A 14,580-nucleotide genomic window follows, 5' to 3' on the forward strand; every position below is an offset into this window, starting at 1 on the left:
TCTTCATACCTACCAGGAAACATTCACTTTACCTCAAAACACTTTCTTCACATAGGTTACATCCCAAATGGCACCCTATTCCCTATATAGTGCACTACTTTTGACCAGGATCTGTAGGGAATAGGGTGCCATTTAGGATGCAAGCTCTTTTTAGTTTTTCACATAGTTTTCTCTGCTAAATGGAAGTTGTCATGGTGACCTTGACAAGCGATCTCATTCTGCTTTTCGTTCTGTAAACAAGTTCTTGGAAAACCAAGTTCTTGGAAATGGATGTCATGAACTATACTTTGTAATTAAATTGTGTTAAAGGTTTTATAGTGAATTGAATTTATACTGTAATCATACGACTATATCTTTGGCTCCAGTCTTCCATGGAGATCCAATTGAGAGTCGAGGAGATTTGCTATTTACAAGTATCTCTCACAATCTAATCTAACTCTGCATGAAATAACCAGGGGTGTGTGTGTGTGTGTGTGTGTGTGTGTGTGTGTGTGTGTGTGTGTGTGTGTGTGTGTGTGTGTGTGTGTGTGTGTGTGTGTGTGTGTGTGTGTGTGTGTGTACAGTACCAGTCAAAAGTTTGGACATTCCTACTCATTCAAGGGTTTTTCTTTATTTTTACTATTTTCTACTTTGTAGAATAATACTGAAGACATAAAAACTATGAAATAACACATCTGGAATCTTGTAGTAACCAAAAAATATGTTCCTTCACTCTGCGGTCCAACTCATCCCAAACCATCTCAATTGGGTTGAGGTTGGGTGATTGTGGAGGCCAGGTCATCTGATGTAGCACTCCATAACTCTCCTTTGTCAAATAGCCCTTACACAGCCTGGAGGTGTGTTTTGGATCATTGTCCTGTTGAAAAATAAATGATTGTCCCACTAAGCGCAAACCAGATGGGATGGCGTATCGCTGCAGAATGCTGTGGTAGCCATGCTGGTTAAGTGTGCCTTGAATTCTAAATAAACCACCGACAGTGTCACCAGCAATGCACCCCCACACCATCACACCTCCTCCTCCATGCTTCACGGTGGGAACCACACATGCGGAGATCATCCATTCACCTACTATTGATGTTGAGATGTCTCTGTTAAATGAAGCATTTATTTGGGCTGCAATCTGAGGTGCAGTTCATTCTAAAGAACGTATCCTCTGCAGCAGAGGTAACTCTGGGTCTTCCTTTCCTGTGGTGGTCCTCATGAGAGCCAGTTTCATCATAGCGCTTGATGGTTTTTGCGACTGCACTTGAAGAGTTACTTAAAAAGTTCTTGAAATGTTACGGATTGAATGACCTTCATGTCTTAAAGTAATGATGGACTGTCGTTTCTCTTTGCTTATTTAAGTTGTTCTTGCCATAATATGGACTTGGTCGTTTACAAAATAAATAGGGCTATCTTCTGTATACCACTCCTACCTTGTCACAACACAACTGATTGGCTAAAAAGCATTAAGAAGGAAAGAAATTCCACAAATTAACTTTTAACAAAGCACACCTGTTAATTGAAATGCATTCAAGGTGACTACCTCATGAAGCTGGTTGAGAGAATGCCAAGAGTGTGCAAAGCTATCATCAAGGCAAAGGGTGGCTACTTTGAAGAATCTCAAATATAAAATATATTTTGATTTGTTTAACACTTTTTTGGTTACTACATGATTCCATATGTGTTATTTCATAGTTATGATGTCTTCACTATTATTCGCCAATGTAGAAAACAGTAAAAATAAAGAAAAACCCTTGAATGAGTAGGCGTGTCCAAACTTTTGACCGGTACTATATGTGTGTGTGTATGCGTATGTGTATGTGCATTAATGTGGTTATATGTACTGGGTTGTGTGTGTGTGTGTGTGTGTGTGTGTGTGTGTGTGTGTGTGTGTGTGTGTGTGTGTGTGTGTGTGTGTGTGTGTGTGTGTGTGTGTGTGTGGCAGGTTTATTTACACACACACACACACACACACACACACACACACACACACACACACACACACACACACACACACACACACACACAGAGGTGTGTTTATTCCCTGGAGGTCCAGGGATGAGTTCCAAGTGGGCCAGGCAAGGCCATGTGCCATAACCCTGCAGCCCCACAGACCTGTTTCAAAGCTGGCTTTGTGCTACGGAAACATGGCCTGAGACTCAAATAACACCCTATTCCCTATATAGTGCACTACTACTTTTAACCAGAGCCCTATGGGCCTTGATTAAAAGTAGTGCACTATATAAGGAATAGGGTTCCATTTGGGACGCAACCATGGGCTTCTGCACTGAGATGGGATTATCCCTCTGGCCAGGCAAGGGCACGATTATACAATCCCCATTAAGAGTAGCCGAGTTTCATCCACTAGGCTTTAAGTGATTATTATATCAAAGTGCCCTTCAGTCCATAGACAGGCATTCTGGTAATATTGGAGAGTGTAATTGTAATTTTGTAAATGGGGGGTTGATGATCTCTAGTCACCTCACACATTGTTCCTCACCTGCGTGTGTCTGCTGTGCTCTTAAAACACACCATAATGAATGTTGGCCATGCGCAGTAGACGCCTGCTGTCTGTCGACAAACGGTGGCGGTTCAACATGTAGAATCATCTGGAAATGAATAGAAAATGACGGCCGATGTTCTGTGGTCAGAGTCTACCTGCTGCGCTGCCACCGTTGGTCTGCCTTGTCCTCTAGGCGAAGAGGAGGAAGTGGATAGAGCTCTGTCTCTCATTATGTTATCCTATAACAGGACAAGAAGGAAATAAGTCACGACCATATACCTTACTTAATTGTTTATTCCATGCTGCTGAACGTGCTGAAACTGACAGGGACATCTGAAGCTTTCGAGGCTAATTTGCATCTCTAGCTATAGGTTTAACCTGCTTAAGTCCTGATGACATACTCTTTGGTGTAGGACTGGATGCATAAAGATTGAACCTCTCTGTCACTAGATGAGACATCCACAGCTCCTTGTACTACACTGGTGTTTATGGTGTTGAGGCTGTCCTAATATGGGCACTGTAGATATTGAGAGGTGTTTGTTTTCCTGAAACAGTGAGTGTATCTATAAACTCATTGCCCCCTCATCTACTCAACAATGCAGTACATCCACAGCAACCGTTAGTGGCAGTGATGTCACTGATATCACAGAAACAACAGTCCAGTCCTCCTCCCTCAGTTGCTGTGAAAATGTACCATCATTTGCAGTGAATGTATTGCAATAAGCTGGTGGTGTGTTCAAATCTGAGATGACTTTTCCTCACGTACTGACCTGCTGGAGTCATTTCCTGGGACACTGCTTGTCTTTGCTTGTGTGTGTGTGTGCGCGTGTCTGCGTGTGTTTTCTTAGCACTGTTTACTAATTTATCCTTACAACCAGCTAGCAAGGAAGCATAAGGGATTGTGTAAACTAATTAAATCAAAGTGCATTTTTCAGTTTGATGTTTTAGTAAGAGACTTTTAGACCATTTTAAAGGAACTTGGTCACTGGCTGTGACTCATACTAAACAAATCAAATCAACGAGCACGCCAGTGTGTTTTCTTCTTCTAAGCATTGACATGACACCATCACTCTCCTGGGTTACGGCCCAAATGGCACCCTATTCCCTACATAGTGCACTACTTTCGACTATTGTCCTATGGGTCCTACTCAAAATTAGTACATTATGTAGGGAATAGGGTGCCATTTGGGAGGCTGCCCTGTAGTTATGTTGTAAAAATACACTCCCTGGTGATGTCATGAAGGACTTGTTTCTCTTCCTCTGGTCTGTGGAAAAGGAGGGATGAGAACTAACATCCATTGAAGGAGGGTGAAGGGTTTCTATGGATGTGATGAGGCTGTGTGTACCCCTTCTCCTCTGGTCTGATGTGACGAGGTTGTGTGTACCCCTTCTCCACTGGTCTGATGTGACGAGGCTGTGTGTACCCGTTCTCCTCCCCTGGTCTGATGTGACGAGGCTGTGTGTACCCGTTCTCCTCCCCTGGTCTGATGTGACGAGGCTGTGTGTACCCGTTCTCCTCCCCTGGTCTGATGTGACGAGGCTGTGTGTACCTCTTCTCCTCCCCTGGTCTGATGTGACGAGGCTGTGTGTACCCGTTCTCCTCCCCTGGTCTGATGTGACGAGGCTGTGTGTACCTCTTCTCCTCCCCTGGTCTGATGTGACGAGGCTGTGTGTACCTCTTCTCCTCCACTGGTCTGATGGGACGGGGCTGTGTGTACCTCTTCTCCTCCCCTGGTCTGATGTGACGAGGCTGTGTGTACCCCTTCTCCACTGGTCTGATGTGATGAGGCTGTGTGTACCCCTTCTCCTCCCTTGGTCTGATGTGACGAGGCTGTGTGTACCTGTTCTCCACTGGTCTGATGTGATGAGGCTGTGTGTACCCCTTCTCCTCCCCTGGTCTGATGTGACGAGGCTGGTGTACCCGTTCTCCACTGGTCTGATGTGACGAGGCTGTGTGTACCCCTTCTCCTCCTCTGGTCTGATGTGACGAGGCTGTGTGTACCTCTTCTCCTCCTCTGGTCTGATGTGACGAGGCTATGTGTACCCCTTCTCCTCCCCTAGTCTGAAGTGTGTATGGCTCGGTGTATGGTGGGTGTATTGCTTGGTGTATGGTGTGTGTATGGTGTGTATGGCTCGGTGTATGGTGTGTGTATGGCTCGGTGTATGGGCTTATGGCTTGGTGTATTATGTGTGTATGGCTTGGTGTATGGTGTGTGTATGGCTCGGTGTATGGTGTGTGTATGGCTCGGTGTATGGTGTGTGTATGGCTCGGTGGGGTCAGCTGCCTGCCTTGCCTTGCTCTGACATAGCAGTGACTTCCTGAGTCACAAACAAACATGACGACTGATGGCTTAGAAAGAAGAGTGACAGAAGGGAACTGCTATTTGGAGTAGTTGCTAAGAACTGCATGTCTCAGAATCTGAGAAGAAGAAGAAGATGGAAGATGGCTGACTGTTGGTGTCTTTTGAGCCTCAAATCACTCTTTTGAACATGAATTTAACCCATTGTAAATAAATGACATAGGGATAGCAAAGGTTCTGCAGTCATACACACTTGCACACACACATACTCACACAAATGTGCGTGTAAACACACACACACACAAACACAATCCCATCCCTTATTAAGGGGGCAAGAGGGGCAGAGGAAGAGGTCATGCATTAGAACTAAAACACATAGTCAAATCACTGGTCTCATATGGACTCTCTTTATACACATTTAGTCCACCATGCAGTCTGAATTTATCAACAGCATGTTATTAAAACATGATATGTGTCTGGTATTTTTGTCGAGCACTGCATTTTCTCAATGCTACCTCTCAGACTCCTACATACTGTCACGTGCGTCGATGAACGGTGACCAAAATGCAGCGGGTATAGTGCTCATCTTTCTTCTTTATTTAGAAAAGAACACTCAAAACAAAATAAACAGACGATAAAACAGTTCCATAAGGCACACGGGCTATACAGAAAACTAACCACCCACAAAAACACAGGAAAAAACAGGCTGCCTAAGATTGGCTTCCAATCAGAGACAACGAAAGACACCTGCCTCTGATTGGAAGCCATACCTGGCCACACATAGAAAAAGAAACATAGAAATAGAAAACTAGAACCAAAATACCCTAGAACCCAAAAAAATTCAAAACACACAAAACAAACACCCCCTGCCACGCCCTGACCATACTACAATAACAAATGACCCTTTTACTGGTCAGGACGTTACACATACACACAGTACGCGTCCCAAATGGCACCTTATTCCATACACAGTGCACTATATTTGACCCGAGCCTTATGGGCCCTGATCAAAAGTAGCGCACTAAACAGGGAATAGGATGCCATTTGGGATGGAGATACAGTCAGACTCTGCAGCAGTCAGAGTGTGTTTACATATTCTCCACATGTCCAACTGTCTCTAAATGATTAGGTAAACTCTCTGTCTGTCTGTCTGTCTGTCTGTCTGTCTGTCTGTCTGTCTGTCTGTCTGTCTGTCTGTCTGTCTGTCTGTCTGTCTGTCTGTCTGTCTGTCTGTCTGTCTGTCTGTCTGTCTGTCTGTCTCTCTGTCTGTCTGGAGAACAATTTGTCTCTGAGGGCTGGGTGATGGTGTTCTCACATAGCTGTTCTTTGTATGATTGTGATGTTGTGTGTGTGTGTGTTGATTGTTTCTAACTTTTCAGATCATCACAGACTATTATCTTCAATTTGTACCCTGAGCCTTGTTCATGGCCCCATTTCAGAGCAGAAGAATGGAATGCACAAACACTCTACCTCTGTTCCACAAAGAGCCACAAAATACACTTTTATCTCTCAGTTGTTGGGCTGTGAAGACTCAGAGCTATGTACCTTCTACAGACGACAGCACTTCCTCTGCGCAGGAACAAGCGGTTTGTAACTTGGCAACCATATACTCAGGCTATGGTATGCATGGCAAAAAACACAATTTTCTCTACCTAGACAATTGGGAGTTTTTTATATATATATATTAATAGCTTGTTCTGTCATATAGGGCTGAATCCATGAGATCTTGAGGTCTGCATGCGTGACTCGATTTCTCTCACAAATATACTATTGACATGATTTATGCTTAAGTCAGAGTTGCGTGATCGAGAGAATTCAAGAGTTATTTATGCTATCCACCAGGATCAGGCCTCTATTGCAAAGTTGATGATATCTGATGGAGACAGGTCATTAAAAGGGGAATGAATGCAACAATGTGCTGTGGGCTGTATGTATGGTATATAGACTAGATGAGGGTAACTGATGGTGATACAGATGGGAATGCATAGCTGGCTGTTAAACTCCATCTGTAATGGTATTCTGCCTGATTCCTGATGCTAACAGCATGGGTTATATACACTGTGTGCAAACAGCTTCCTAATATTGAGTTGCACCCACTTTTGCCCTCAGAACAGCCTCAATTCGTCGGGGCATAGGATGCTGTTAGAAAGCGTTCCACTGGGATGCTGGCCCATGTTGACTCCAATGCTTCCCAAAGCCGTGTCAAGTTGGCTGGTAGTGGATCTCGACTCGGAATAGGTCGTTCCATCTCATCCCACAGATGCTCAATTGGATTGAGATCTGGTGACTGTGCAAGCCACTGCAGTAAGCTGAATTCACTGTCATGTTCGTGGAACCATTCCTGGACAATCCTAGTCTTGTGGCATGGGGCATTATCCTGCTGAAAAATCTATTCACAGATGAATACACTACTGACATGAAGGGATGCACCTGATTGGCAATGATGTTCAGATATCCTGTGGCATTCAAACGTTGCTCCACTTTTATCAAGGGGCCCAATGTGTGTCATGAAAACACACCCCACTCCATCACACCACCACCAGCCTGCAATGAAGACATGCGGCATGATGGATGCATGTACTCATGTGGTTCTCCATGCCCTAGTCCTCCCATCAGCCTGAAACAGCAGGAACCAGAAAGCATCAGACCAGTCAATGTTTTTCCACTACTCCAGTGTCCAGTGTTTTTCGTCCTTAGCCCACTGCAACCGTAGTTTCTTGGTTTTTGATGAAAGAAGTGGAACTCTGTAAGAACGTTGGCTGCCATACCCCATTTGTGTCAAGGTGTGACGAGTTGTGCATTCTTCTATGGGTCTTTGGGCACCAACGTTGTACTGGACTGTCAGCCTCCTTTCTCCTCGTTCATCAATGACCTGTTTTCAACCACTGGCCTGCTGTTGGCTAGATGTCCTTTGGGTGGTGGACCAACCCAGCCGCGTTTCAGTTCTTGACACACTCAAATCGGTGTGCTTGGCACCTACTACCATATCCCATTCAAAGGCACTTAAATCTTTTGTCTTGCCCATTCACCCTCTGAATTGCACACATACGCAATCCATATCTCAATTGGCTTAACAATCCTTATTTAACCTGTCTCCTCCCCTTCATCTACACTGATTGAAGTTGATTTAACAAGTGACATCAATAAGGGATAATAGCTTTAACCTGGTCAGTCTATATCATGGAAAAATATTTTGTACACTCACTGTAGATTGTTTTATGTAAGGCTCCAAATGCCTAAAAGCTCTGTGAGAACAACATCTAGTACATGCACACGTGCACTGGCTCACACACACACACACTGGCTCACACACACACACACTGTCTCACACACACACACACACACACACACTGGCTCACACACACACACACTGGCTCACACACACACACACACACACACACACTGGCTCACACACACACACACACACACACTGGCTCACACACACATGGGCTCACACACACACACTGGCTCACACACACACACACACACACACACACACACACACTGGCTCACACACACACACACGCACACACACACACACACACACATGTGCACTGGCTCACACAAACACACACACACACACACACACACACACACACACACACACACACACACACACACACACACACACACACACACACCGCTCAGCAGCAGATTATCACATGACATCACAGCCAGGAATGCACTCTTAAGGGTAAAGGTCATGTTTGGTGCCCTGGTAAAAAGCTAGCTAAAGACACTATATGTTTTCGTGATGATAATACATTATCTTCATTTAAGACAGTTTGCTACACCAGAAAATATTCCTGCAGCAACAGGAGATGGGAATTTCTATGTGGATTATAATTAATGAACATTTTTGTAGGGGTTGATCAATATTTCGTAAGGGAAAGTTGTGTACATTTGAACAGTATCTGTGTGGAGGCTTAAGGGTTGGCAATATTTATTTATATTTAACCTTTATTTAACTAGGCAAGTCAGTTAAAGAACAAATTCTTATTTACAATGACGGCCTACCCCGGCCAAACCCTAACCCGGACGACGCTGGGCCAATTGTGCGCCGCCCTATGGGACTCCCAATCACGGCCAGTTGTGATACAGCCTAGAATCGAACCAGGGTCTGTATTGACGCCTCTAGCATTGAGATGCAGTGCCTTAGACCGCTGCACCACTCGGGAGCCCTAGACAGATGATAGTAGCCTAATGCTAACGCTGTTAATGCTCACAGGTAAATCCAAATGACACCCTATTCCCTATGTAGTGCACTACCTTTAACCAGGGCCCATAGTGCTCTGGTCAAAAGTAGTGCAATATGTAGAGAATAGGGTGCCATCTGGGATGCAGTCTCTGTGCGTTGGTGGGGGGTCCCTTTGAATGTGGCCATGTTTTGTACGAGTACATAGATTCGATTTGATCTGCCTCAAAACCTAACAGAATGTAATTACCTGGCTCAAAGCAACATGGTTGGTTCGTCCTATATACAGTGCATTCGGAAAGTATTCAGACCCATTGACTTTTTCAAAATGTTGTTACGTTACAGCCTTAATTCTAAAATGGATAAAAAATATATATATCCACACACCATACCCCATAATGACAAAGTGAAAACAGGTTTTTTAGGAATTTTTACAAATGTATTAAAAATTAAACACAGAAATACCTTATTTACATAAGAATTCAGACCCTTTGCTATGAGACTTGAAATTGAGCTCAGGTGCATCCTGTTTCCATTGATCATCCTTGAGATGTTTCTACAACTTGATTGGAGACCACCTGTTGTAAATTCAATTGATTGGACATGATTTGGAAAGGCACACACCTGTCTATATAAGGTCCCACAGTTGACAGTGCATGTCAGAGAAAAAAACAAGCCATGAGGTCGAAGGAATTGTCTTTAGAGCGCCAAGACAGGATTGTGTCGAGGCACAGATCTGGGGAAGGGTACCAAAAATGCCTGCAGCATTGAAGGTCCCCAAGAACACAGTGGCCTCCATCATTCTTAAATGGAAGATGTTTGGAACCACCAAGACACATCCTAGAGCTGGTCGCGTGGCCAAACTGAGCAATCGGGAGAGAAGGGCCTTGGTCAGGGAGGTGACCAAGAATCTGATGGTCACTCTGACAGAGCTCTAGAGTTCCTCTGTGGAGATGGGAGAACCTTCCAGAAGGACAACCGTCTCTGCAGACGGAAGCCACTCCTCAGACGGAAGACGGCCAGACGGAAGCCACTCCTCAGTAAAAGGCACATGACAGCCCGTTTGGAGTTGCAAAAGGCACCTATAGGACTCTCATACCATGAGAAACAAGATTCTCTGGTCTGATGAAAACAAGATTTAACTTTTTGGCCTGAATGCCAAGTGTCACGTCTGGAGGAAACCTGGCACCATCCCTGGCACCAGCATGTTGGTGGCAGCATTATGCTGTGGGGATGTTTTTCAGCAGCAGGGACTGGGAGACTAGTCAGGATCGAGGCAAAGATGAACAGAGCAAATTACAGAGATCGTTGATGAAAACCTGCTCCAGAGCGCTCAGGACCTCAGACTGGGGCGAAGGTTCACCTTCAAACAGGACAATGACCCTAAGCACACAGCCAAGACAACACACTTAAACCTAATTGCTCATGTAAGTGGCTCTGAATAAGAGCATCTGCAAAATAACTAAAGTGTAAATGTAATGTTCATTTTGCTGCCTCCAACTTTGTTTTGGAGAATTTGGCAGTAGGTCCAACTGGCCTCACAATCGCAGACCATGTGTAACTACGCCGGCTCAGGACCTCCACATCCATCATTTTAACCTGCGGGGGGGTGCTGAGGAGTATTTTTGTACGTAATAAAGCCCTTTTGTGGGGAAAAACTCATTCTGATTGACTGTGGGTGAGCCTGGCTGCCAAGCAGGTGGCACTATGCCATCCAAGGCCCACCCATGGATCCACCAATGCCCAGTCATGTGAAATCCATAGATTAGGGCCTAATGTATTCATTTCAATTTCAACTCAGTAAAATCTTTGAAACTGTTGCATGTTGCGTTTATATTTTTGTTCAGTATAAATTGCTATAATGGCAATTGAAGATGTTCAAAACAGTGGCCAGACAAAAACAATGGATTTTTTCCCCTTTAGAATAACAAAAAAAACTATTTCATAGTCGATACTAATCCAGAGGGGAATGCCTTTACCATCCAAATTAATGAGGCCCTCTGGTTGACAGGGCTGTGGACAGCATGGCAACCATGTCCCACTTATCTTAACTTCCTGTTGTCCTATGGCATCTATGCTATGTGTTCTAGTGAGGTGACAGGTCAGTGAGGTACAGGGAAACAAGCAAATACCTGTTTACCTTTTGTTTCCTATTGAGCTGCCCTGTCCAGAGCCTCTCCGCTCATCCAACACACTGATAGATGTACCCTTAATGTCTTGTCAAGAGCTATATACGGGGGTAATCTTAGCAACCAGAACCAAATCAGCTATTTACATTTTAGACTAATACGGGAGTAAAATGGCTGTGTCTGATTCAGGGTTTTAGATGTCTCGTTGAGTGCAACCCGAATTTAACTCAAGGTCTTGTTGTGCGTCAGTTGATAGCTTGATTTCGTGTTGAGGCTCGGGTTTTGTTTAACACAGTCAAATTTGTCCGTACAGTGCAACAGCACACCTATTTCCTGGTCTGTTGCAACTTCAGCTGGTTCTGCATTTGCAGTATCTTCTGTGCGATATGCACACATAGCAGAAAATAGATCCCCCTGGCCCCTCACACACTCATCTTAAAGTTAATTATCACACAGCCTTGGCTTGGCAGTCTGGTAATCATCCTGACAAAGACGCTACATGAGCCAGTGCCTGTGAGAGAGGAGGACTCTGCTCCAGATGAACTGATATGGCCTGATCTCATTGAAATCAAATTTGATTTGTCACAGGTGCCAAATACAACAAGTGTAGACTGTACAGTGAAATGCTTACTTACAAGCCTTCCCATCGATGCAGAGTTCAAATAAGAAAAGAAAAACACAAGATAAATAAAACACACGAATGAAGCTAGAGTACATACAGGGAGTAGCAGGTCAAAGTGCAGGGTTACGAGGTATTTTTTGACCTTTATTTAACTAGGCAAGTCAGTTAAGAACAAATTCTTATTTTCAATGATGGCCTAGAAGCAGTGGGTTAACTGCCTTGTTCAGGGGCAGAACGACAGATTTTTTTTACCTCGTCAGCTCAGGGATTCAATCTTGCAACCTTTCGGTTACTTGTCCAACACTCTAACCACTAGGCTACCTTCCACCCCTAGAGGTATGTACATGTGGGCAGGCATCCATCCTAGTCTGACGTTGGTGTGTGGTTCACGTCAGAGTTGGATTATTTACCCTCGATAGAGACTTACTGAGTCAATGGTCTCAGATAATGGCATATGAGTACTGTAGAGATTAGAGGTAGTACGACAGGACAGGGAGGTGGGGCTCAGCTGTTTAGATGGACTTATGTACCAAAGGCATCCTGTAACGGAACCAGGCCACCACTGATGCTCAGTCTGCTCTGCTGTGCTGCTCTGCTGTGGTTCCTGGGTAGTGAGCCGAGCAGGGACGGGGTGGAGGATGAGGATGAGGGTTCAGGCATGACCCAGACCTCTCTCTCTCTCTCTCTCTCTCTCTCAGTCTCCTCAGTGATCTGATCATGTTTAACGTCTTACTAGTGTGGCAGACTGAGTCGTCAGAATCAGAAAATCCTCTTTAGGGTGTGATGAGAGTGTGATAATAGAGTAGAGATTGTGTGTCTGCCAGAGTTCAGCTTAGTTAATAGTGGTTTAACACAGAGGGGATCGGCTGTTCTTACATGAGTTCACATCGCTGCTGAGTTTTTCCCATTAAAGTCACACTCTGTAAGATGTGCTCACCCAATCAAAGACTAGGCCACCGGCAAAATTGTAAACGTTACGGGGTAGCAAAAGTATCCCATGACATTTTCACATGCAAATAGCACTTGATTTATATGATATATCTGTGGTGCTCAACAATTGCTTATCGTTGTGGCAAGTATGTGGATTACAGACAGTACTGCAGTACTACGAAGTTGGCTTTTTTTATGCCTCTAATATAAAACAGAGTAATGTCATGCTGCATCATGTGACCAGGCAGCCCACTGGGGACACACTAGCTGAATCAACCTTGTCTCCACGTCATTTCAATGAAATGACGTTGAACCAATGTGGAATAGACATTCAATTCAAATCAAATCACATTTTATTGGTCACATACACATGGCTAGCAGATGTTATTGCAAGTGTAGCGAAATACTTGTGCTTCTAGTTCCGACAGTGCAGCGGTATCTAACAGGTAATCTAACAATTGACGTCTATGCCCAGTGGGAGACCTCCACTCATGGGGCCGATTAGATATATCCTGACATTTCCATTTCCCTATCGCCCCAAGATCATAATCTTTCATTTTTATGATATTGAATCATGATGAGATTTACTTTATCCTTAAAGTATAACATGAGATGACCCTATGTCTGACATAAAATACATGGAGACATATCACGTTGAGGGATCAACCATAAACAGTCATCCACCCTGTGGCACATCACATTTACATTATTCCATGCAGGCTCCATCCAATAGGAGACCTAAATACTTCATTCTGATAGGATAGACAGAGGACATCTCATTTCCTTGTTTGTCTTGCTCAGTTTAGTCTGATTTGCATGAACATTATCTCTATTACGGATTTCGGAGTCAGATTAACGTTCTGATTCTAACTCCTACAGATACAGTGTCCTGTCCCCTGGGTGGATGGCTGTCCGTTGCCGATGTGTCGATAAAGTTTTGACTGTAATATAAATGACACTGCCTTTTTACTATTAGCAGAGTTCAACAAGCTGTTGACCTCTATAGACACAAAGTATTGTCTCTTGACACACACAGGACTGTGTGGTTTTGTCTTCATGGGCTACTGCTTGACTGATGACTGCATATGCATATTTTATGGTGATGTGTTATTCGGGGTCACCGTGTCTTTTAGTAGTTCAGTGTGTCAGGTGGTTGGTTGTTGCTTCTGGGGGGTGTCTGTATGCTGTTGGGTTGAACTGGGCTGGTTGGCTTGTGGTGTGGTGTATTTTAGTATGTCAGTCAATCAGTCAATATGGCACATTGTTATGGTCTTGTCAGTTGGGTGTCATATTGTTTGGGCTGTACTGTATCTGTAGCTGTAGCAGGACAGACAGCTAAAGGCAGCAAGGTGTCAATGACAGGACCTCATCATAATTCATGACTAGACGAGATTCATCTCTGCAGCTCCTAACGAGAGCTGTGCAGCTACCAGTCCGGAGCCTGTGGGTTCAATTTCCTGCTGTCACTCGCTCTGTGCTGTGCTGGTTGCTGCACACACACTCGATGCAAACTGCGCTTCACTCATTTCCTGCTTGTAGTGTAGGTCTACAAGGGCCCCATCCACAATCCCTTCTCAGAAAAAAACATTGCTCTATATGCCTTAACCGATTCCTGAACTAAAAATTACTTTTAATTGAGAATCCCAGGCCTGAGTTATACATACTATCAGTTATTGGAAGCACTGCACTGTGACATATTGTGTAAACTAAACATACCTGTAATACTTGTCATCCTCCTCCCAGTTCCCAGAGTGTGGATTCTTTGGCATGTACGACAAGATCCTTCTGTTCCGCCATGATCTGACCTCAGAGAACATCCTGCAGAGACTGACGTCAGCGGAGGACATCCATGAGGGAGACCTGATCGAGGTGGTCCTCTCCGGTGAGACCTGGAAAAGGGTTGGAGATACTCCGTGTCA

The 14,580-nt window shown here is 44.4% G+C and overlaps 1 protein-coding gene across 2 annotated transcripts in view; it reads left to right on the forward strand.

Moving 5' to 3' along the window:
• Positions 1–14,580, forward strand: part of LOC106571242 (serine/threonine-protein kinase D3) — a 76,840-nt gene that overhangs the window by 36,757 nt on the left and 25,503 nt on the right. For both annotated transcript variants that reach the window (XM_014144035.3, XM_014144036.3), the window contains exon 3: positions 14,405–14,543. In XM_014144035.3, the coding sequence (XP_013999510.1) occupies positions 14,405–14,543 (139 nt within the window). The remainder of the gene's footprint in view (positions 1–14,404; positions 14,544–14,580) is intronic.

Source organism: Salmo salar, chromosome 15 (genome assembly GCF_965601325.2).
Source record: "Salmo salar chromosome 15, fSalSal1, whole genome shotgun sequence".
NCBI lineage: Eukaryota > Metazoa > Chordata > Actinopteri > Salmoniformes > Salmonidae > Salmo > Salmo salar.